This window comes from Oncorhynchus mykiss, chromosome 3 (assembly GCF_013265735.2).
Source record: "Oncorhynchus mykiss isolate Arlee chromosome 3, USDA_OmykA_1.1, whole genome shotgun sequence".
NCBI lineage: Eukaryota > Metazoa > Chordata > Actinopteri > Salmoniformes > Salmonidae > Oncorhynchus > Oncorhynchus mykiss.
Genome location: NC_048567.1, coordinates 19,512,791 through 19,537,415, shown reverse-complemented (window position 1 = coordinate 19,537,415; position 24,625 = coordinate 19,512,791). Strand labels below are relative to the sequence as shown.

General features: G+C 44.1%; 1 protein-coding gene across 7 annotated transcripts in view; it reads left to right on the top strand.

Annotated features, from left to right (window-relative positions):
- rims2a (regulating synaptic membrane exocytosis 2a) overlaps window positions 1–24,625 on the top strand; it is a 236,513-nt gene that overhangs the window by 115,151 nt on the left and 96,737 nt on the right. For 5 of the 7 annotated variants that reach the window (XM_036971142.1, XM_036971075.1, XM_036971097.1 and 2 more), the window contains 6 exons: window positions 13,327–13,394; window positions 15,428–15,547; window positions 21,726–21,825; window positions 22,557–22,680; window positions 23,322–23,368; window positions 23,630–23,742. In XM_036971142.1, coding sequence (XP_036827037.1) covers window positions 13,327–13,394; window positions 15,428–15,547; window positions 21,726–21,825; window positions 22,557–22,680; window positions 23,322–23,368; window positions 23,630–23,742 — 572 coding nt within the window. Of the gene's footprint in view, window positions 1–13,326; window positions 13,395–13,545; window positions 13,767–15,427; window positions 15,548–21,725; window positions 21,826–22,556; window positions 22,681–23,321; window positions 23,369–23,629; window positions 23,743–24,625 lie in introns of all 7 variants that reach the window. The other 2 variants (XM_036971069.1, XM_036971086.1) reach the window with 1 other exon arrangement.

Genomic DNA, 24,625 nt, shown 5'->3' with positions numbered 1-24,625 from the left:
GCCAGACCATGAAAGAGAAGCTCTCTACCAGTGCGTTCCCGAGCACACAGTTGGCTGATAAAATAGGTATGCTTGCCGCTGACTTTCGACGCCGATTTGCTGACTTTGAAGCACAAAAAAGCAGGTTGGAACTGCTCGGTAACCCATTTGCTGTTGACGTGGAAAGCTCACCACCAAACCTCCAAATGGAGTTGATTGACCTCCAATGCAATGATGCACTGAGGGCAAAATATGCGGCAGTGGGTGCTGCGGAGTTCGCCCGTTTCCTCCCCGGCACAATGCCCCAGCTGCGCATCCAGGCTGCTCAAACGTTGTCTATGTTTGGCAGCACATACCTGTGTGAACAACTGTTTTCTTTGATGAACCTGAACAAAACATCACACAGAAGTCGACTTACTGCTGAACACCTCCACTCAATTCTGAGGATTTCTTCAGCTCAGAGCCTTACCCCGAACATTGATGAACTTGTGGAAAAGATGGGACACCACCAAGTATCACCCTCAACCTCAAACAAGTGAACATTACTGTGCAATCACATATTTAGAGTTTTTACTCAGTTCAAGTTTAAAAGTTAAAATTTAATATTTGTTTTCACTGCATGTTACTTCTCCTTAAACAAAGTGTTGTTTTTGATTAATAGATTTTTGCACTTTATTTTTTTGTATTTCAATCCAATTATATTTTAAAAATATTTCAGTTGAGTGGATGATAGAAAATTGCTATTATTGTTTTTTCTTTGAAGTAAATTTAGCCCACTTTTGCTAAAATAGAAAATATAGTCTACTGATGGTGCCTTGAATACCGGTTTCTTTCATTTAATGTTCATGTTATGGGGATATTTATATAAAGGAAATTTGTCTTTTGTGTCTGTTGAAAATTAAAGATTACTGACAGAGCCATAAGAAAATATTGCTTTATTTATCTGATCATATTGTAATATATTTGTTAGGTTTTCAGTAGGTTCAATTAGGTTCACTAGACTATATGCGTCATTTAAAAATTTTTCAATGAACATTCGAACAGTCCGGCCCTCGTCTTGTAGCTGATTTTTTTATTTGGCCCTCCGTCCATTTGACTTTGACACCCCTGCTCTACACGGTCCCTTTCACATAGCTTGAAAGTGAAACAGTCATAGTTCTTATTTGTATGTGTTTTTATTATGGATCCCCATTAGCTGCTATCAGATATAAAGCTGCACATATCGAATAATGCAGTGCATTCGGAAAGTATTCAGACCCCTTCCCATTTCCACATTTTGTCACGTTACAGCCTTATCCTAAAATCTACACACAATACCCCATAATAACAATGTGAAAACAGGTTTTTATTTATTTTGGCAAGTGTATTAAAAATAAAAAACAGATATAGTTGAAGTCGGAAGTTTACATACACCTTAGCCAAATACATTTAAGCCAGTTTTTCACAATTCCTGACATTTAATCAGAGTAAAATTTCCCTGTCTTAGGTCAGTTAGGATCAACACTTTATTTTAAGAATGTGAAATGTCAGGATAATAGTATAGAGAATTATTTATTTCAGCTTTTATTTCTTTCATCACATTCCCAGTGGGTCAGAAGTCTACATACACTCAATTAGTATTTGGTAGCGTTGCCTTTAAATTGCTTAACTTGGGTCAAACGTTTCAGGTACCCTTCCACAAGCTTCCCACAATAAGTTGGGTGAATTTTGGCCCATTCCTCCTGACAGAGCTGGTGTAACTGAGTCAGGTTTGTAGGCCTCCTCGCTCGCACACGCTTTTTCAGTTCTGCCAACAAATTTCGTATAGGATTGAGGTCAGGGCTTTGTGATGGCCAATCCAATACCTTGACTTTGTTGTCCTTAAGCCATTTTGCCACAACTCTGGAAGTATGCTTGGGGTCATTGTCCATTTGCGACCAAGCTTTAACTTCCTGACTGATGTCTTGAGATGTTGCTTCAATATATCCACATAATTTCCCGCCTCATGATGCCATCTATTTTGTGAAGTACACCAGTCCCTCCTGCAGCAAAGCACCCCCACAACATGATGCTGCCACCCCCGTGCTTCACGGTTGGGATGGTGTTCTTCGGCTTGCAAGCCTCCCCCTTTTTCCTCAAAACATAACAATGGTCATTATGGCCAAACAGTTCTATTTTTGTTTCATCAGACCAAAGGGCATTTCTCTAAAAAGTACGATATTTGTCCCCATGTGCAGTTGCAAACCGTAGTCTAGCTTTTTATGGTGGTTTTGGAGCAGTGGCTTCTTCCTTGCTGAGCGGCCTTTCAGGTTATGTCGATATAGGACTCATTTTACTGTGGATATAGTTACTTTTGTACCTGTTTCTACCAGCATCTTCAGAAGGTCCTTTGCTGTTGTTCTGCGATTAATTAGCACTTTTTGCACCAAAGTACATTCATCTCTAGGAGATATAATGCGTCTCCTTCCTGAGCGGTATGATGGCTGCGTGGTCCCATGGTGTTTATACTTGCATACTATTTTTTGTACAGATGCACGTGGTACCTTCAGGCGTTTGGAAATTGCTCCCAAGGATGAACCAGACTTGTGGAGGTCTACAATTTTTTTGGCTGATTTCTTTTGATTTTCCCATGATGTCAAGCAAAGAGGCACTGAGTTTGAAGGTAGGCCTTGAAATACATCCACAGCTACACCTCCGATTGAATCGGTCAGGGAGGTGACCAAGAACCTAATGGCCACTCTCCCAGAGCTCCGGAGTTCTTCGGGGGAGATGGGAGAACCTTCCAGAAACCTTCTCTGCAGCACTCCACCAATCAGGCCTTTATAGTAGAGTGGCGAGATGGAAGCCACTCTTCAGTAAATGGCACATGACAGCTCGCTTGGAGTTTGCCAAAAGGCACCTAAAGGACTCTCAGACCATGAGAAACGTCTGGAGAAAACCTGGCACCATCCCTACGGTGAAGCATGGTGGTGGCAGCATCATGCTGTGGGATGTTTTTCATCGGCAGAGACTGGGAGACTAGTCAGGATCGAGGGAAAGATGGTCGGAGCGAAGTACAGAGAGATCCTTGATGTAAACCTGCTCCAGAGTGCTCAGGACCTCAGACTGGGGTGAAGGTTCACCTTCCAACACGACAACGACCTTAAGCACACAACCAAGCCAAAGCAGGTGTCATGTCTTTACTATCATTAAATGAAGACTTTTAGTTTTTATCAAAGATTCTCTGTAATTAGTATTACGCGATTAAACTGATTAATCATGTAACTGTAATTAACTAGGAAGTCGGGGCACCAAGGAAAATATTCAGATTACAAAGTTATAATTTCCTAATATAACTTTTCAGATATTTTATCTGATCAATTAGTCTTCTAATTAATTTATTATTTACTTTACCTCACGCTAGTCTCATTCCAAACGTCGTAAATTGTTGGTTATCTGCACGAACCCAGTCTTCACGATGAGTCATCCATACATCAATTGTCTGAAATCATTTATTTACTAACTAAGTAATTCACAGAAATGCATAAACAAACAAACAAAGTACATATGGTTACAAGAAGTGATAGGGGAATGTGCCCTAGTGGGCTAAACCGGCATGGCGGCTTGTTAGACAAAAGGGAAGTGGGGGTCGACTGGGAAGACAACACACCGTTGATAATTATAACAATTGAAATGCTAATCCTTTGCACATGAACACTCACTCATTTGGGAACAATTGCAATCAATAAATATATTTACGCTCAGTGTGTCGTCGGGATCTCTGCTTGTTTGTTGGAGAGTTTCCGTCCTCTCGCTCTCTCTCTCTCTCTCCCTCTCTCTCTCTCTCTCTCCCTCTCTCTCTCTCTCAGACTAGTAATTAATATCAAAGACTTGTTCTTATTCTGTCGGTATCGATAGTCTAAGAGTTTAACCACGTGGTATGGTTAAAAGATTCAGCAATCGTCTCAACCTTTGTCCTAGTTGAGAACTTGTCAAAGTTGGGGTTTTATTCAGGAGTTGCAGAAAAGGGCCTGTCCCAGGATGCCTGACCCTAACTGGGCTCATGGGCGGTCCTCTGATTTCGTTAAACTCAAAAGGGAATTGGAGTTTCCTTCATTAAACAGTCCAAAATCACATTACACAATTTTACAAACAGTATCATCCTCACTCATTCATCTTATACAACAATTAGATGTAAATCTCATATCTGAGGCTATTATATAAACAGCGTTATGGTAATGTGGCCGCACCGTCTCTCATGAGTTTTACAAACTTGTACCAAATGGACCAGTTCGTAGCTGGATTCTTCACCGATCTTTTATACCTTCTCCGGAACATAAATGTTGTTCGGACCTCAAGTTCTGTGAGGTGTAAGAAATTCCTTTGTTCTCTATGAAACTTCACTCAGTCTCTATACTGTGCGGCCATGAGGCAGGATCTTCCTGGAATTTACGATCTCTCTGACCACAATAGCCTAGTTGTAGGAGGCAGGGAGAGGGGGTTGGGGCTTGCTGTACCCAAAGAGGGCAACGTCATGACACAGGAGTGGCTTTGGGAAAAGTCTCTGAATGTCCTTGAGTGGCCCAGCCAGAGCCCAGACTTGAACCCGATCGAACATCTCTGGAGAGACCTAAAAATAGCCGTGCAGCGACGCTCCCCATCCAACCTGACAGAGCTTGCGAGTATTTGCAGAGAAGAATGGGGGAAACTCCCCAAATACAGGTCTGCCAAGTTTTTAGAATCATACCAAAGAAGACTCGAGACTGTAACCGCTGCCAAAAGTGCTTCAACAAAGTACTGAGTAAATGGTCTGAATACTTATGTACATTTGATATATCAACATGAATCAACCTCATCATGTCAGTTTCCCCTCAACACCATAGGATATGATTTTGGACAGGATAGGTATTATACTGTATGGCATCTGTAGGGGTTTAAGGCCTGTATTTCAGATCTCCACTACTCCTACAGACAACTACATGCTAAATAGCAACACACAGACTCTCCCCTATCCCCTGTTCCCTATCCTGTAGCCTTCCCACTTGTTTGTTACAGCAGGACAATGGTTATAGACTAAGGGTAGTTTTTCATTCCCCTGCTTCTGAACGAAACACTCCCATTGACACACACACACACACACACACACACACACACACACACACACACACACACACACACACACACACACACACACACACACACACACACATATACACACACACACACACATATACACACATATACACACACACACACACACACACACACACACACACACACACACACACACACACACACACACACACACACACACACATTGAATTAAACCCCATTTTCGTTCAGAATTAACATCCAAAGCTATCCTTCAAGAGTTGTGCCACTTGACTCACTCCACGCAGGCCCACAGTCGTCATAATTGCAAATTGATTTTGTTGTCAAATCTGTAATTATGGGGGCTTTTACCTTGGCAACGTCAAAAGCAGGAAAAACAGATGAGAGGGAGGAAAAAAACAAGAGAGAAGAGGAGAGGAGAAAAGAGGACAGGGGATGAGGGGAGGAACGCAGAGCTGCTTCACAGGTGAAGAGGAGAGGAGGACGAGGATGAGGATAATACAGGCAGTCAACATTCCCCAGTCCCTGTGTTATGTAACTTTCTCTCCTCACACAGGGAGGGAAGTAGCACATGGCTAGGTTAGCTCAGACTGGCTCCATTATTGATGCATTGTATTGTGAAGGTTATGTGAAGGATCACAGTAGTGGTGGGGTCACAGAGTAGTTTGAATGTGGACTGCTGAGGCGAGGGAGGTGAGCTTCTGAGGTATAGGATGTATGGTTTTGTATTTTGGAGGTATGGGGGGAGGGGGCTTACAGTATATACTGTCTGTCATTAAAACCCCTGTCCCGAGTCTGTCATACACCTGTATGTAACATGCATAGTAAGCAAGCGCTCAATGATTAGCAATAGGAATGGTGTTTGGCCTGAAGGACGAGCCATAACCAGATAAGCAGAACATACATTCAATAGCTTGGGCCGAGGGGGGAGAAAGCTGAGGGAAAGAGTAAAGAGGGCAGAAAGCACCTTCTGTCCATCTGTGGCCAGTCAGCAGCACTATGGTCTGCTCTGCTATGTTATACACTCAGTGAGCTGCTTGACTGGCCAGGAAGGGAGGGAGGGAGTTCGAGGTGGGTGAGGTGAATACATGGGTGTGTTATGGCAGGCTAAGCTCACCTTTGGCCGTGCTCTCTGACCCTGGGCACTCTGGAGTTCTAGGGGGGAGGTGAGGGAAGGAGTGAGTGAGGGAGAGAGGGGGAGGAGGTGCCATCAGTAATGGCCTGAGCTCCTGGCTGCTCCTGGCTGGCTCGTTGGTAGTGAGGCTGGGAGACTGATTTAGTGTGACGTCCCTCTCACTCTGTTTTCCTCCGTATTGATCTCATGACATGCTACCTCATGATAGCGCAAGCAGGACAGAAACTAGAAAAGACGAGAGACACCGAGAGAGAGAGGCAGGGAGGGATAGGGGGAGAGAGAGAGAAAGAAGGAGAGTAATGAGAGAGAGAGGGGGCGAGAGAGGGGGGGGGGGCAGAAGAGAGAGAGAGTGAAGGGGGTGGGTGGGGTGGATGCTGTTTAGTGATAAAACCAGACTAGATTCTCATTACATCTCTATCTCTGGTCTGGTTCTGTAAGTTTTTAGGACAAGGACTAGTCCAACATCCCCCTGCTGAGTAAAGGGCATTCTTATGTTCAATGCCAGACATAAAAATGAATAATGTTATAGTGTTTCTACATTGTAATAACAGTACATTGAGTATTATTTTTTATATTTTTAAGTATTGAAAAAAATAACAAATGTCCTAAATAATAATTGATTCTGTAGCTCTTTAACCTGCTCCACCTTGGATGTTTTTGGACAATCTGGTTCCACAAACACAAATCACACAGCTAATCTGCTCCCTTTACCTCACAGCATGGATACTGTTTAAACATACACAATGTTTCACCTCTCTCTCTCTCTCTCTCTCTCTCTCTCTCTCTCTCTTTGTCTCTCTCTCTCTCTCTTTCTGCTCTCGCCCCCCCGAATTGTAGTAAAAACACCATCAATAATTAATGATCCAATTAATAGTGTACACTGGTTTCTATTGAGTTGTCAAAGTGATGGAGAGCCTGCTGGCAATGAACTCTTTCTCCGCTGTCTCCTCCCCACGTTGTGCTACTGCCGGAACCCTGAATCAGCACTTTGGTGGTGGGTCCCCGCGCCTGCTGCGCCGGGACCGAGTGAAACCAACTGGGGGGGCCGGGGATGGAGGGAGGGACGAGGGAGGGAGGAGACTGCTGATGCTCACAATTTACGGCTGTGATGAGTTTCCTGTTGGCTGAATCACCCTCAGCTGAGGTTTTACCGGTCCTCACCAGGGATCAGGGCTTAATTGTGATTGGCACTGTTAATAAAACAGGAGGAAGAGGGAGGCAACAGAGGGAGGCCACATTCTCTAGACTGGGACAACAGTAGCTTAGCTCAGCCCCCATCTGAGGGGTGTGGCGGTGGATTGTGTGTGTGTGTGTGTGTGTGTGTGTGTTGTGTGTGTGTGTGTGTGTGTGTGTGTGTGTGTGTGTGTGTGTGTGTGTGTGTGTGTGTGTGTGTGTGTGTGTGTGTGTGTGTGTGTGTGGTTGGCTTCAGATGAGCTGGAGAGATGTGTGATTTCAACATGTCCATGAGATTTCAACATGTCTATGGGATTTAAACATGTTAATATGATTTCATCATGTCTATGGGATTTCAACATGTTAATATGATTTCATCATGTCTATGGGATTTCAACATGTTAATATGATTTCATCATGTCTATGGGATTTAAACATGTTAATATGATTTCATCATGTCTATGGGATTTAAACATGTTAATATGATTTCATCATGTCTATGGGATTTAAACATGTTAATATGATTTTATCATGTCTCTATGGGATTTAAACATGTTAATATGATTTCATCATGTCTATGGGATTTCAACATGTTAATATGATTTCATCATGTCTATGGGATTTCAACATGTTAATATGATTTCATCATGTCTATGGGATTTAAACATGTTAATATGATTTCATCATGTCTCTATGGGATTTAAACATGTTAATATGATTTCATCATGTCTATGGGATTTCAACATGTTAATATGATTTCATCATGTCTATGGGATTTAAACATGTTAATATGATTTCATCATGTCTATGGGATTTAAACATGTTAATATGATTTTATCATGTCTCTATGGGATTTAAACATGTTAATATGATTTCATCATGTCTATGGGATTTAAACATGTTAATATGATTTCATCATGTCTATGGGATTTAAACATGTTAATATGATTTCATCATGTCTATGGGATTTCAACATGTTAATATGATTTCATCATGTCTATGGGATTTAAACATGTTAATATGATTTTATCATGTCTATGGGATTTAAACATGTTAATATGATTTCATCATGTCTATGGGATTTCAACATGTTAATATGATTTCATCATGTCTATGGGATTTAAACATGTTAATATGATTTCATCATGTCTATGGGATTTCAACATGTTAATATGATTTCATCATGTCTATGGGATTTCAACATGTTAATATGATTTCATCATGTCTATGGGATTTAAACATGTTAATATGATTTCATCATGTCTATGGGATTTCAACATGTTAATATGATTTCATCATGTCTATGGGATTTAAACATGTTAATATGATTTCATCATGTCTATGGGATTTAAACATGTTAATATGATTTTATCATGTCTCTATGGGATTTAAACATGTTAATATGATTTCATCATGTCTATGGGATTTAAACATGTTAATATGATTTCATCATGTCTATGGGATTTAAACATGTTAATATGATTTCATCATGTCTATGGGATTTCAACATGTTAATATGATTTCATCATGTCTATGGGATTTAAACATGTTAATATGATTTTATCATGTCTATGGGATTTAAACATGTTAATATGATTTCATCATGTCTATGGGATTTCAACATGTTAATATGATTTCATCATGTCTATGGGATTTAAACATGTTAATATGATTTCATCATGTCTATGGGATTTCAACATGTTAATATGATTTCATCATGTCTATGGGATTTCAACATGTTAATATGATTTTATCATGTCTATGGGATTTAAACATCTGTGACTGTTAGAATTGCAAGCCGTAAGCTGTTTGGGGCTATCATGGACACAATAGCAAAGTCATTGGGTTGCAGCAGCTGAAACAAAGAGAGGCAGGGAGAGGTGAGGCAGCGATGCTAAAATGTGTTTATGGCGACTGGCAGCAGCAACAGCTCTGTGTGTGTGTGTGTGTGTGTGTGTGTGTGTGTGTGTGTGTGTGTGTGTGTGTGTGTGTGTGTGTGTGTGTGTGTGTGTGTGTGTGTGTGTGTGTGTGTGGCAGGGAGGGTAATCAGTGTTGAGTGTTGTCAGCTGTTGGTTCCAGCGGGTCACGGAGGGCACAGCCCATCTGGGGACTTCCATAATGTTTTATCACTGGGCATAACTGTATACAGTAAGTGGTTTTAGCACCCACAGGGACGGGTGAAGGGATGGAGGGCTTGTGATAGGACCAGGGGAGGGGTGAAGGGATGGAGGGCTTGTGATAGGACCAGGGGAGGGGTGAAGGGATGGAGGGCTTGTGATAGGACCAGTGGAGGGGTGAAGGGATGGAGGGCTTGTGATAGGACTAGTGGAGGGGTGAAGGGATGGAGGGCTTGTGATAGGACTAGTGGAGGGGTGAAAGGATGGAGAGCTTGTGATAGGACTAGTGGATGGGTGAAGGGATGGAGGGCTTGTGATAGGACTAGTGGATGGGTGAAGGGATGGAGGGCTTGTGATAGGACTAGTAAAGGGATGGAGGGCTTGTGATAGGACTAGTGGAGGGGTGAAGGGATGGAGGGCTTGTGATAGGACTAGTGGAGGGGTGAAGGGATGGAGGGCTTGTGATAGGACTAGTGGAGGGGTGAAAGGATGGAGGGCTTGTGATAGGACTAGTGGATGGGTGAAGGGATGGAGGGCTTGTGATAGGACTAGTAAAGGGATGGAGGGCTTGTGATAGGACTAGTGGAGGGGTGAAGGGATGGAGGGCTTGTGATAGGACTAGTGGAGGGGTGAAGGGATGGAGGGCTTGTGATAGGACTAGTAAAGGGATGGAGGGCTTGTGATAGGACTAGTGGATGGGTGAAGGGATGGAGGGCTTGTGATAGGACTAGTAAAGGGATGGAGGGCTTGTGATAGGACTAGTGGAGGGGTGAAAGGATGGAGGGCGTGTGATAGGACTAGTGGATGGGTGAAGGGATGGAGGGCTTGTGATAGGACTAGTGGATGGGTGAAGGGATGGAGGGCTTGTGATAGGACTAGTAAAGGGATGGAGGGCTTGTGATAGGACTAGTGGAGGGGTGAAGGGATGGAGGGCTTATGATAGGACTAGTGGAGGGGTGAAGGGATGGAGGGCTTGTGATAGGACTAGTGGAGGGGTGAAAGGATGGAGGGCTTGTGATAGGACTAGTGGATGGGTGAAGGGATGGAGGGCTTGTGATAGGACTAGTAAAGGGATGGAGGGCTTGTGATAGGACTAGTGGAGGGGTGAAGGGATGGAGGGCTTGTGATAGGACTAGTGGAGGGGTGAAGGGATGGAGGGCTTGGGATAGGACTAGTGGAGGGGTGAAGGAATGGAGAGCTTGTGATAGGACCAGGGGAGGGGTGGAGGGCTTGTGATAGGACTAGTGGAGGGGTGAAGGGATGGAGGGCTTGTGATAGGACTAGTAAAGGGATGGAGGGCTTGTGATAGGACTAGTGGAGGGGTGAAGGGATGGAGGGCTTGTGATAGGACTAGTGGAGGGGTGAAGGGATGGAGGGCTTGTGATAGGACTAGTGGAGGGGTGAAGGGATGGAGGGCTTGTGATAGGACTAGTAAAGGGATGGAGGGCTTGTGATAGGACTAGTGGAGGGGTGAAGGGATGGAGGGCTTGGGATAGGACTAGTGGAGGGGTGAAGGAATGGAGAGCTTGTGATAGGACCAGGGGAGGGGTGGAGGGATGGAGGGCTTGTGATAGGACCAGAGGAGGGGTGGAGGGATGGTGGTGATAAGGGAGGATGGTGATAAGGGAGGATGGTTCCCTTGTGAGGATGGTGATAAGGGAGGATGGTGATAAGGGAGGATGGCTGGTTGTTTTGGAGAGGACTTGACCTTACTCTGACATTCAGTGTCTCTGCCAGCCTTGAAAAATATTCATTAATATTAATGTAGAAATTATTTACTGTTTTCTCAGCTTCCAACGACGTGATCCTCAACACTCTTGATAGCAACCCTAGAGTAAAGCTACAGACCAGGCTCTACATTTAGAGAGATATTGAGAGAACATCCCTTCCCATCCTACCCAAACCCCCAACCCTAACAACATATGCAGCATAAAGCTATTTTTATATTCTTCCAACTGAATTCCCTGACTTCTCCCAGATTGAGTTATGTATTCACCAGGCTAACTGCTTTATGGAGACCTGTCCTTTATAGCTCCATTAGATTATTCTCTTTTCACAGGAAGTGATGCAAAGGAAATGATGCGTGCAGCTTTGGGTTGCAAAAATGCACTGGTTCTATTTAACCTTACCTGTGCCTGCAGACGTATGGGAACGTACACTTTGACTGAAAGGTTGAGTAAACAAAAAAGCCTGTTTTTTATTTATTTTTACAGTGCATACTGAACATACAGCAAGCTATATATCGACAAATCGGCAATTGAGACAGATGCAGTGTCCTGAATGGTCCATAGTAACAAAATGGGCGAGCAAGTGGCTGGCCGTACCTCATACTTCATCGCTGTATGCTTTTAATATGAATCACTTCATGTTTCCGAATTTCTGTCTTCTGGGGTTGTAAAATGAGTGGCCAATGAGTGACTCATCCTCTCGACGGGCCACCTCAGCCTGTCGGTGAAGACTCCCATCCCGCATTCAACATTCACTACTTCTCACTCTCTTAGTTAGCTGGCTTTACAAGCTTCTTCATCACATTGTAGTGTTTGTTGCATTCTCACTCTGCACATCCACCACCCACCATCATCAACCAGAGGAAATGCCGCTGAAGTCTATAACAACATGACGTCGTTCTAGAAAGCAGGTGCAGAAGTTATGTTGGATCTAAAGATGATGTTCTCTCTATCAGGTGACTGATGGGTTGAGGATAGATGGAGGAGAGAGAGAAGTGGAGGACCGAGGAGAGAGAGAGAGAGAGAGAGAGAGAGAGAGAGAGAGAGAGAGAGATGTGGGTTTACAGGACCTGGTTCTTGGTTTGTCTGAGGGAGCCAGTCTCCATCGATCCCCCTGACCCACATCAGACAGGTTACAGACAGAAAGACTGGCTGAGCCTTATTGGAAAAAGTGCACACACAGAGCACAGACACAGAGAAAAAGATGAACTCTCTCCCTGACTGCTGAAGTCCCTGTCTGGCCTGCTAGGCTGAGGGAATATGACTGCTACTCACTCACTTTACTGTCTGAGCAACACAAACATATGGGAAAAACTGAACATGTAATGGCATAATAGCCATTTGCCCAGCCTCCATCTCTCAAGGCTGTATCCATCCATCCCATCCACTGATGCCTCCAGTACAGATCTGGGCAAGGCAGTCATCGGGATAGCATCTTAAAAAGCTCTCCCTGGTGCACTTTAGATTGAGGTTAGTTAAGGTTGCTGGGGCATTGCCATCTTTGTCCCAGTTAAACATATTACATCCCAAGAAGCACCTCTCTCTCTCTTTCTCTCTCTCTGATCCAGACCCAGGCTGTTAAGATAGCAGGACGCAAGGACGCTATCTTCATTTGAAAAATGTGAATTCCTGCAGAGACTGCAGAGAGTTACAACAATATCTTTGGCTAGTTTGCTTCAACAGAATCTCTTGGAAAAGAGGTTTGACTGGCAGCATGTTTGAATGATTTATGAACAAGAGTGTGGGGCCTGGTTTGGTCTTGCAACCAATGAGAATTGTTCCAAGACTAAACACAACCTAAATGGTCTGTGCTTGTGTTGTCTGAATGTGTGTGTTAGTAGTCATGGTCATGTACTCTGTGCTGTATACCATCACAGTATTGACTTCAGAGAGGCCAATTTACTGTATGTGGACTGTATGTTTCCACTCTCTTCACAGGAGCTATTGTTGTTCACTTGTGAGTGTGTGTCTGCGTGTGTGTGTCAGCACTGTACGTTGGAGTTCTGTGGGCCTCACCTTTTCCTCTCGCTGTCTTCTCTTGTGTGTGTGTGTGTGTGTGTGTGTGTGTGTGTGTGTGTGTGTGTGTGTATGTGTGTGTGTGTGTGTGTGTGTGTGGCTCCCACAGGAGATTTGGATGGCCACTGGTTGGACCATGCTTCATGGCATAGCAGCGAGGCCTCCCCAATGTCTTTGGTGAGACATGCGGAGCCCTGCCCCTAACCCCCCTCCTCCTCCCCTTTCCTCCCCCTCTCCGAGTCCTTTGTCATTTCATGTTTGCTTTGTTTTATTTACACCTCCGCATGGGTTTTCTTCTTTCTTTCTGTTTTTTATCCCACACCTGTAGGGGACAGTCAAAGGGGGAAAAGAAAAACTATTGAGCAGGCATTTTTGTCCGACTCAACACACAACACCTTATCTGAGAGGCAAAAGAAAATGGTTCGCTTTGGGGGCCACTCATTGGAAGAGGACGCAGAATGGTGCGAACCCCAGGTTAAAGACTCTGGCGTTGACACATGCAGTAGCACTACCCTAAACGAGGACAATCAGCATAGCCATAGTGAGAAGGTACTGGAGACTATGTAGCCAAAAGATCTGCATTTTGTTCTTTTTTCTTTATTTTTCTTTACCTACCTCCTCCGGTCTTTATCTGTCACTAATTGTTAAATAGTAGACATGTTTATTCTTTTTAAATTTGAATTGATTGATTTTTCTTTGAACTTCGTCTTTATTATTATCCCGGGGACTTGATCAGATTGATTTCATTTCGACAGCAGCTTGCTGTGTGTTGCTGAAATAGGAGATGGGGAACCCCTCTTTATTGTTCTGCTGTTTGCTCTCTGGCAGCATAAAGATCCATAAAACACAACTCTCTTTTTGTCATGGCACACAGCAATGTCCACTCCTCTAGTTGCATGTTGCTAGTTGCTCTCAGTCTGTTTTGTTATTGTTACTGTAGCGGCCATCTTAGTAACGCTACAGTAGGGTAACGACACCTACCTCTCACTGGAATGACCCCTCCTCTCCCAACGCACACTACCTAGTCAAGTCATTATCCCCCCTAGATCTCCACTCAGTCCAATACCAAAACTAAACCAAGCACTTAGAACTGAGAACAGGGACGATTGGATTTCTTTTGCACAGACAAAGTTAAGTTTTTCTTTTTTTCCCTTCCGCTGTCATGTTTGTTGTGACTTCATCTTTTTTTTGTCTCTCTTCATCTTGGCCTTAATCATCGCGCTGTGCTGTGCTTTTGGGAGTTTTCGTCCATAAATCCTACTTTGGTTCACCTCTTTTTGTTGTTGTTGCGTAATACATGTTTTCTTCATCTGCTTCTACCTGCTCCATTGTGGAGGTGTAGTGCTGTGTGTAGCAGGGCAGAGAGTGGTGTAGTGCTGTGTGTAGCAGGGCAGAGAGTGGTGTAGTGCTGTGTGTAGCAGGGCAGAGCGTGGTGGACTGCAGTCTTAACCTCCCTCTGCCTTCAGCTAAGGCCTCCCTCACAGACCATCAGACAAAATCTACGCTCATCCAAACTCAACTGGACTTGATGCCAATGAGGCATGAGTTTCAGTGAGATGTTCTAGATACAGTGCAGGTTTTCTCAGATGGTTTGTGTGGAGCCTCTGCTCTGCTCTACGGTGACTAGGAGGGCGTGGTGGTTTGCCTATTTTACCCTGCATGGGGTGCTGTGCTGAATGCACTCTACCTATTCCCTGTTGGCAGGATCACACAAGGCCTGGCATTGGATGTGCAGCATTTTTCATTTTCATTGAATCAGATTGAAGTACTTCCATGAAGTATGTTTATGGACATAGCTAATCACTGCTTAAAAGGTGGGCCGTGTTATTGTACATGTTGTTTTAGCATTTTGCCTTCAACTGCAGTACGCATAACTGTGATGCAATAGATACAAATCTTTTTTAGATTTTGATGAATTATGTCTTTTAATATCTAATTGTGATAGTCCGGCTAATCCCAAAAGAAAAGACAGGTTATATAATCTGAAATAGAAAGGATAGAGACAGAGCTATAATCACCAGATTAGATAACTAGCCAGAGCTTGTGTGATCGTTCATTAAGTCAAATGAATTGATACCCCCCCACCTCACCCCCCACCCTTCACATGATACACACTTTTCTGAAGAAGTCTTTTTAAAGGGATTGAAGTGAATCTGGTGTGGATGAGTTGTAAAACACAAGGTGTGTTGTTGCTGTGTGTGTTCCTATAGCATCCAGTGACATGGCAGCCCTCCAAAGATGGGGAGCGCCTAATAGGGCGGATTCTGCTCAACAAGCGGATGAAGGATGGAAGTGTACCTCGAGACTCAGGAGCACTGCTGGGACTGAAGGTGCGTCTGCCCCGTCTGTCTGACCTCTCTGTCTGGACTTTCTGTCTATCTACTAGGACCAGTCTGACCTGATGGTCAGAGGCTGTTTGTTATTACAGCTGTCCATCACTATTCAAAGGTTGCTTCCCAAATGGTATCCTATTCCATATGTAGAGGGAATATGTTGCCATCTGGGCCTCGCTAAAGAGTATACGCAGCGGATATAATTTGGTATATGGTTTAAAAATATATATATTTCACCTTTAATTAACCAGGTAGGCTAGTTGACAACAAGTTCTCATTTACAACTGTGACTTGGCCAAGAATAAAGCAAAGCAGTTCGACAACACAGAGTTACACATGGAAGAAACAAAACATACAGCCAATAATACAACTGAAGAAAATCTATATACAGTGAGTGCAAATGAGGTAAATAAGGGAGGTAAGGCAATAAATAGGCCATGGTGGCGAATAAATTACAATATACCAATTAGACACTGGCGTGATTGATGTGCAGAAGATGAATGTGCAAGTAGAGATACTGCAAAGGAGCAAGATAAATAAATAAATACAGTATGAGGATGAGGAAGTTGGATGGGCTATTTACAGATGGGCTATGTACAGGTGCAGTGATCTGTGAGCTGCTCTGACAGCTGGTGCTTAAAGCTAGTGAGGGAGATATGAGTATCCAGCTTTAGTGATTTTTGCAGTTCGTTCCAGTCATTGGCAGCAGAGAACTGGAAGGAAAGGTGGCCAAAGTAGGAATTGGCTTTGGGGGTGACTAGTGACATATACCTGCTGGAGCGTGTGCTACGGGTGGGTGCTGCTATGGTGACCAGTGAGCTGGGATAAGGTGGGGCTTTACCTAGCAGAGACTTGTAGATGACCTTGAGCCAGTGGGTTTGGCGATGAGTATGAAGCGAGGGCCAGCCAACGAGAGCGTACAGGTCGCAGTGGTGGGTAGTATATGAGGCTTTGGTGACAAAACGGATGGCACTGTGATAGACTGCATCCAATTTGTTGAGTAGAGTGTTGGAGGCTATTTTGTAAATGACATCGCCGAAGTCGAGGATCGGTAGGATGGTCAGTTTTACAAGGGTATGTTTGGCAGCATGAGTGAAGGATGCTTTGTTGCGAAATAGGAAGCCGATTCTAGATTTAATTTTGGATTGGAGATGCTTAATGTGAGTCTGGAAGGAGAGTTCACAGTCTAACCAGACACCTAGGTATTTGTAGTTGTCCAAGTATTCTAGGTCTGAACCGTCCAGAGGAGTGATGTTGGATGAGCGGGCAGGTGCGGGCAGTGATCGGTTAAAGAGCATGCATTTAGTTTTACTTGCATTTAAGAGCAGTTGGAGGCCACGGAAGGAGAGTTGTATGGCATTGAAGCTCGTCTGGAGGTTTGTTAACACAGTGTCCAAATAAGGGCCAGATGTTTACAGAATGGTGTCGTCTGCGTAGAGGTGGATCAGAGAATTACCAGCACTAAGAGCGACATCATTGATGTATACAGAGAAGAGAGTCGGCCCAAGAATTGAATCCTGTGGCACCCCCATAGAGACTGCCAGAGGTCCGGACAACAGGCCCTCCGATTTGACACACTGAACTCTATCAGAGAAGTAGTTGGTGAACCAGGCAAGGCAGTCATTGGAGAAACCAAGGCTGTTTAGTCTGCCGATAAGAATGTGGTTGATTGACAGAGTCGAAAGCCTTGGCCAGGTCGATGAATACGGCTGCACAGTAATGTATCTTATCGATAGCGGTTATGATATCGTTTAGGACCTTGAGCGTGGCTGAGGTGCACCCATGACCAGCTCTGAAACCAGATTGCATAGCGGAGAAGGTACATGGGATTCGAAATGGTCGGTAATCTGTTTGTTAACTTGGCTTTCGAAGACCTTAGAAAGGCAAGTTAGGATAGATATAGGTCTGTAGCAGTTCGGGTCTGGAGTGTCTCCCCCTTTGAAGAGGGGGATAATCGCGGCAGCTTTCCAATCTATGGGAATCTCAGACGATACAAAAGAGAGGTTGAACAGGCTAGTAATAAGGGTTGTAACAATTTCGGCAGATCATTTTAGAAAGAGAGGGTCCAGATTGTTTAGCCCGGCTGATTTGTAGGGATCCATATTTTGCAGCTCTTTCAGAACATCAGCTATCTTGATTTGGGTGAGGGAGAAATGGGGGAGGCTTGGGCGAGTTGCTGCGGGGGGTGCCGGGCAGTTGACCGGGGTTGGGGTAGCCAGGTGGAAAGCATGGCCAGTTGTCGAAAAATGCTTATTGAAATTCTCAATTATAGTGGATTTATCAGTGGTGACAGTGTTTCCTATCCTCAGAGCAGTGGGCAGCTGGGAGGAGATGCTCTTATTCTCCATGGACTTTACAGTGTCCCAGAACTTTTTTGAGTTTGTGCTACAGGATGCAAATTTCTGTTTGAAAAAGCTATCCTTAGCTTTCCTAACTGCCTGTGTATATTGGTTCCTAACTTCCCTGAAAAGTTGCATATCACGGGGGCTAATGCAGAACGCCACAGGATGTTTTTGTGCTGGTCAAGGGCAGTCAGGTCTGGAGTGAACCAAGGATTATATCTGTTCCTGGTTCTAACTTTTTTTGAATGGGGCATGCTTATTTAAGATGGTGAGGAAGGCACTTTTAAAGAATAACCAGGCATCCTCCACTGACGGGAGGAGGTCAATATCCTTCCAGGATACCCTGGCCAGGTCGATTTAGAAAGGCCTGCTTGCTGAAGTGTTTTAGGGAACGTTTGACAGTGATGAGGGGTGATTGTTTGACTGCAGACCCATTACGGATGCAGGCAATGAGGAAGTGATCGCTGAGATCTTGGTTGAAAACAGCAGAGGTGTATTTGGAGGGCGAGTTGGTTAGGATGATATGTATGAGGGTGCCCGTGTTTACAGATTTGGGGTTGTACCTGGTGGTTTCATTGATAAGTTGTGTGAGATTGAGGGCATCAAGCTTAGATTGTAGGATGGCCGGGGTGTTAAGCATATCCCAGTTTAGGTCACCTAGCAGCACGAGCTCTGAAGATAGATGGGGGGCAATCAATTCACATATGGTGTTGAGGGCACAGCTGGGGGCAGATGGGGTCTATAGCAAGCGGCAACGGTGAGATGATGTATTATTGACATCATTTTCTGGTTGTAAACTGGTTTTGTGGTTGAGGAAAAATACGTTGCTAAAAAGACATTAACAAACTGTCCTTCAGCTGTGGCTATTTTTATCTGCACATATATTTTGAAGTGATATGTGTTTTTTGAAGTGATATTGTATTATTCATGATTTAATATTAATTTGGTGGCTAATTATTTTCCTGATTAATATTAATGAGCTGTATATTGATATCAAATACTTTATGTTCATGGTTGTATTCCAAATGGCACCCTATTCCCTATATAGTGTACATCAAAAGTAGTGCACTATATGGGGAATAGGGGGTCATTTGTGATGCACACTGTGTATCCAAACATGCTCACATTGAACCTTTTTAATGAACGACATTCATTGGCTCAGTGCAAAAATACTCTCAAAATCTCTCAAAAACTTTCTGCGTTCCAAACTGCAACCTACTCCATATACAGTGTGCTACCTTTAACCAGGGAACTGGTAGTAGTGCACTATATAAGGAGTAGTATACCATTTGGGAAAAAAAATTATGTAGAAAAGCCTATTTGAAAAGCTCAGTCAGAGACAATGTCCCTTTACTGTAGATAGGGAGATCACATCTGAAACATTGTGATTGTACATCTTATTCCCCATTATGTACAGTACTGTACTAAACATATGTCCCATATTTACAGTATATCATGATTAGACGGGTAGATTTTCTGATGAAAAGTATCTTAGGTTTTCCTTACTCCACCTAATCTGTGCGGCGTGGGCTGGTTAAAGAGCTGAGCACACACAGCTAGCCAAAGCACAGTGAGAGCTAGCACAGTGAGAGCTAGAACAGTGAGAGCTAGAACAGTGAGAGCTAGAAGAGTGAGAGCTAGCACAGTGAGAGCTAGAACAGTGAGAACTAGAACAGTGAGAGCTAGAACAGTGAGAACTAGCACAGTGAGAGCTAGAACAGTGAGAGCTAGAACAGTGAGAACTAGAAAGTGAGAACTAGAACAGTGAGAGCTAGAACAGTGAGCTAGAACAGTAAGGCCATCAGGAGAGAAAAGGAAAGTGGCAAGATGGGAAAATCATTAGTGATTGAATGAGCTTCCTGAATTGGTATGTTTGTGCCTGGTCAGTGCCTCTTTGTGCTGTACGGTACGCTATGTGTTTCTCCTCGCTCAGCAGCAAGCAGTGACCAGCCAGTCTGTTTGTCTCTCTCTCTCTCTAACTATCTAACTAACTAACTAACTGCTCTTAAATACAATTAAAACCAAATGCATGCTCTTCAAGCGATTGCTGCCTGCACCTGCCCGCCCATCCAGCATCACTACTCTGGATGGTTCTACAAAACTCCTTCCGTGGCCTCCAACTGTTTTTAAACGCTAGTAAAACCAAATGAATGCTTTTCAACCGTTCTCCCGACTAGCATCACCACCCTGGACGGTTCCGATCTAGAATATGTGGACCACTACAAATACCTAGGTGTCTGGTTAGACTGTAAACTCTCCTTCCAGACTCACATCAAACGTCTCCAATCCAAAGTTAAATCTAGAATTGGCTTCCTATTTCACAACAAAGCATCCCTTACTTGCTGCCAAACATACCCTCGTAAAACTGACCATCCTACCAATCCTCGACTTCGGCGATGTCATTTACAAAATAGCTTCCAATACCCTACTCAATAAATTGGATACAGTCTATCACAGTGCCATCTGTTTTGTCACCAAAGCCCTATATAATACCCACCACTGCGACCTGTACGCTCTCGTTGGCTGGCCCTCGCTTCATACTCATCGCCAAACCCACTAGCTCCAGGTCATCTACAAGACCCTGCTAGGTAAAGTCCCCCCTTATCTCAGCTCGCTGGTCACCATAGCAGCACCCACCTGTAGCACGCGCTCCAGCAGGTATATCTCTCTGGTCACCCCCAAAACCATTTCTTCCTTTGGCTGCCTCTCCTTCCAGTTCTCTGCTGCCAATGACTGGAACGAACTACAAAAATCTCTGAAACTGGAAATACTTATCTCCCTCACTAGGTTTAAGCACCAGCTGTCAGAGCAGCTCACAGATCACTGCACCTGTACATAGCCCATCTATAATTTAGCCCAAACAACTACCTCTTCCCCTACTGTATTTATTTATTTTGCTCCTTTGCACCCCATTATTTATATTTCTACTTTGCACATTCTTCCATTGCAAATCTACCATTCCAGTGTTTTACTTGATATATTGTATTTACTTCTCCACCATGGCCTTATCTCACCTCATTTGCTCACATCGTATATAGACTTGTTTCTACTCTATTATTGACTGTATGTGTGTTTTACTCCATGTGTAACTCTGTGTTGTTGTATGTGTCGAACTGCTTTGCTTTATCTTGGCCAGGTCGCAGTTGTCAACGAGAACTTGTTCTCAACTTGCCTACCTGGTTAAATAAAGGTGAAATAAAAATACAATAAATACATCTCTATCTCTCACTCTCTCAGTCCCTTTCTCGCTCTCTCTGGCCCGGCTGTTACATAAAGCCATTTCATTTAGAAGACTTCCGTAAGCTCCTTTGTATGTTGGCATTCAACTGCCATTAAGAGGGGATTTTATTTGTCTGATGCCTGTGGAGGGAGAGCGGTTCAGGGGCTTACAGAGTAGAGCAGAGCTGGGTCCCCTGGCCTGCTATAGGCCCCCCAGGCCTCAAGTGTTCCAGCCCCATGCAGAGAGAGGTGGCCCCAGGTTTCCAACACAATAATGACATTCATCATTATGAAACGAGATGTACATTTTGACTAAACATGTACCTACTTTCTCTGTTCAAGAATAGCTCCATATGGGCAGAATGACGCTATGTGGCTACATATGCCATTATAATTAGGTCTAGATCTGCAGGTTGCATTTTACCAATTGTGAATTGAATTCACACATGGATTTTCAAACGTGGACAAGAAATATTTCTATGAAACAAAGTGATCAGTGCATCCATGTTCCTTTCCTGCCAGGCTGCTTACACCATACTGAGGGTGTGATTATATTACAGTATAATAATATATACTAATACTATACATGTTGATGTGTGTTGCTTCCCTCATAGGTGGTGGGTGGAAAGATGACAGAATCTGGTAGACTTTGTGCTTTCATCACTAAAGTGAGGAAAGGAAGTCTAGCGGATACTGTTGGACACCTCAGACCAGGTACCTGCTGACCTCATTTTATACTCTGACTACATCGCTTACCATGTTTAGAACTACATTAGCCATGTTTAGAACGACACTTACTATGCTTAGAACTACGTTTACCACATGTAGAACTACACTTACTATGTTTGGAACTACATTTGCCATGTTTAGAAGTACACTTACTGTGTTTAAAACTGCATTTACCATGCTTAGAAGTACACTTACTGTGTTTAGAACTACACTTATAGATACAAGATTTTTTGAAGCACACTGAAGATTGTCAATACATTTCTCATGTACACAGCACTGTAGATTTAATAAGCTACTTCAGTGATTCAAGAAACATTTGGATTACTTGGTGAACTGGTGCTGAACTGGGTCAGAACCTTGTTTTAACTTCTGACACCCTTTGCCCTTCATTTAATAGCACTAATTACAACATGTATGAACTAGACAGATGTGCTGTTATTTGTTACCATAAGGGTTGCGACCGAGGCCTATTCAATTATTTATAATATTACCGTAGCAGGAAGATTACAATGCTGTACTGTTTGTTTATGTGTGCTGTGTTTTCTACAATACCATTCATATTCTCCTTTTCTCCATCATGTGGGCCTGCTCATGTTTATAACTACACAGATCATGTTTTTAACTATATTTATAACTATGCTTCCCATGTTCATAACGGCACCGTGCCAGCTGACGTCTTGGTGTGTGGATGACTGACAGCATCTCTTGTTTTACAGGCGACCAGGTGCTGGAGTGGAACGGGAGGTTTTTACAAGGAGCCACATTTAAAGAAGTTTACAATATCATTCTAGAATCAAAGCCAGAACCCCAGGTGGAACTGGTGGTCTCTAGGCCCATAGGGTAAGACCTAACAACAGCAACTACACTTATTACTACTGAACCATCAAAACTACAGTGTATTCACATTCATACATTTGTAGAAATATGTCTTGCAAAGGAGAGAGTATGTGAGAAATGGAAAATGGGGGCTGAGTGTATTTCAATGTCATTTGTTTTGCCAGCACCAGCTTGTTTATTTAACATATCTGCCTCCCAACCATCCCTCCCTTCCTCCCTCCCATCCCTCCCTTCCTCCCTCCCAATATCCCTCCCCTCCATCAGTCCTTCAGTGGGATGACAGTGTCAGAGGCTCATATGGGACTAGCAGTGCGGCACAGTGAAATGAACGGTGGCTGCTGCCTTTCTCTCTCTCTCTCTCTCTCTCTCTCTCTCTCCCTGTGTCTCACTACCCACTCTCCCCCTCTCCTCCACAAACAGCGGGATGCCAATCGTTTTTGAAAGTAGAGATACCCAGAGAAATCAGAAACCCCTTTGCTTTGTCAGTGTCTATATTTGTCCTGCTTTGTATTGCTGAGGGAGGGAGCTGCTGTACAGGAGAATGAAGACTAATGCTCTTCTTAGGACCATTAAAATACAGTGCATTCAGCATTAGCACCAATTGATCCCCTCTTCCTCCCCCCCCCCCCCCCCTCTCCTTTCAGAGATATTCCTCGGATACCAGACAGCACACATGCACAACTGGAATCAAGTAAGTTTGGCTTTTCTTTCATTTCCCAATGATAACTAATTAGCCTGCGTTAATTAATCAACCTTGAAATATCAAGCTAAGGTAATGTCAAAGAGAGGTGATGGTATCTCATTTCTATCTCTCTACCCTACACACTTTCTTCTTCTCTCCCCTCCCCCCTCTCTCTCCCTCTTCCTCTATTCCTCTTCTTGAAGTATGTTACCAAAATCACAGTGTTTCAGATTTGATCATGTGAGCTCCTCCCTGTCTGTCCTGTCTCAGGTTCGAGTTCCTTTGAGTCTCAGAAGATGGATCGCCCCTCTATCTCTGTCACGTCTCCCATGAGCCCCGGGATGCTGCGGGACGCCCCCCAGTACCTGTCAGGACAGCTCTCAGTGAGTACCCTACTACAATACCCACAATACACCCTGGCTCTGTCTGGGCCTACATTACCTGCAGGAAAGTATCATACAGTGTAGATTCACACAGAGGGTTTAAGAACAGATGTTTTCTTTCTCTCTTTCTCTGCAGTATTCAGGGAGAGTAGCTGGAGCTCTGAGAGTAGCTGGAGCTCTGAGAGTAGCTGGAGCTCTGAGAGTAGCTGGAGCTCTGGAGAGTAGCTGGAGCTCTTCAGCGTAGCTGGAGCTCTGAGAGTAGCTGGAGCTCTGGAGAGTAGCTGGAGCTCTAAGAGTAGCTGGAGCTCTGGAGAGTAGCTGGAGCTCTGGAGAGTAGCTGGAGCTCTGGAGAGTAGCTGGAGCCCTGGAGAGTAGCTGGAGCTCTGGTGAGTAGCTGGAGCTCTGGAGAGTAGCTGGAGCTCTGAGAGTAGCTGGAGCTCTGGAGAGTAGCCGGAGCTCTTCAGCGTAGCTGGAGCTCTGAGAGTAGCTGGAGCTCTGAGAGTAGCTGGAGATCTGAGAGTAGCTGGACCTCTGGAGAGTAGCTGGAGCTTTTCAGCGTAGCTGGAGCTCTGAGAGTTGCTGGAGCTCTGGAAAGTAGCTGGAGCTCTGAGAGTAGCTGGAGCTCTGAGAGTATGTCGAGCTCTGGAGAGTAGCTGGAGCTCTGAGAGTAGCTGGAGCTCTGGAGAGTAGCTGGAGCTCTTCAGGGTAGCTGGAGCTCTGGAGAGTAGCTGGAGCTCTGGAGAGTAGCTGGAGCTCTGGAGAGTAGCTGGAGCTCTGAGAGTAGCTGGAGCTCTGGAGAGTAGCTGGAGGGAGCTCTGAGAGTAGCTGGAGCTCTGAGAGTTGTTCAGTTGGACCCATCCCAACCCAGCTTAGGACCATATAT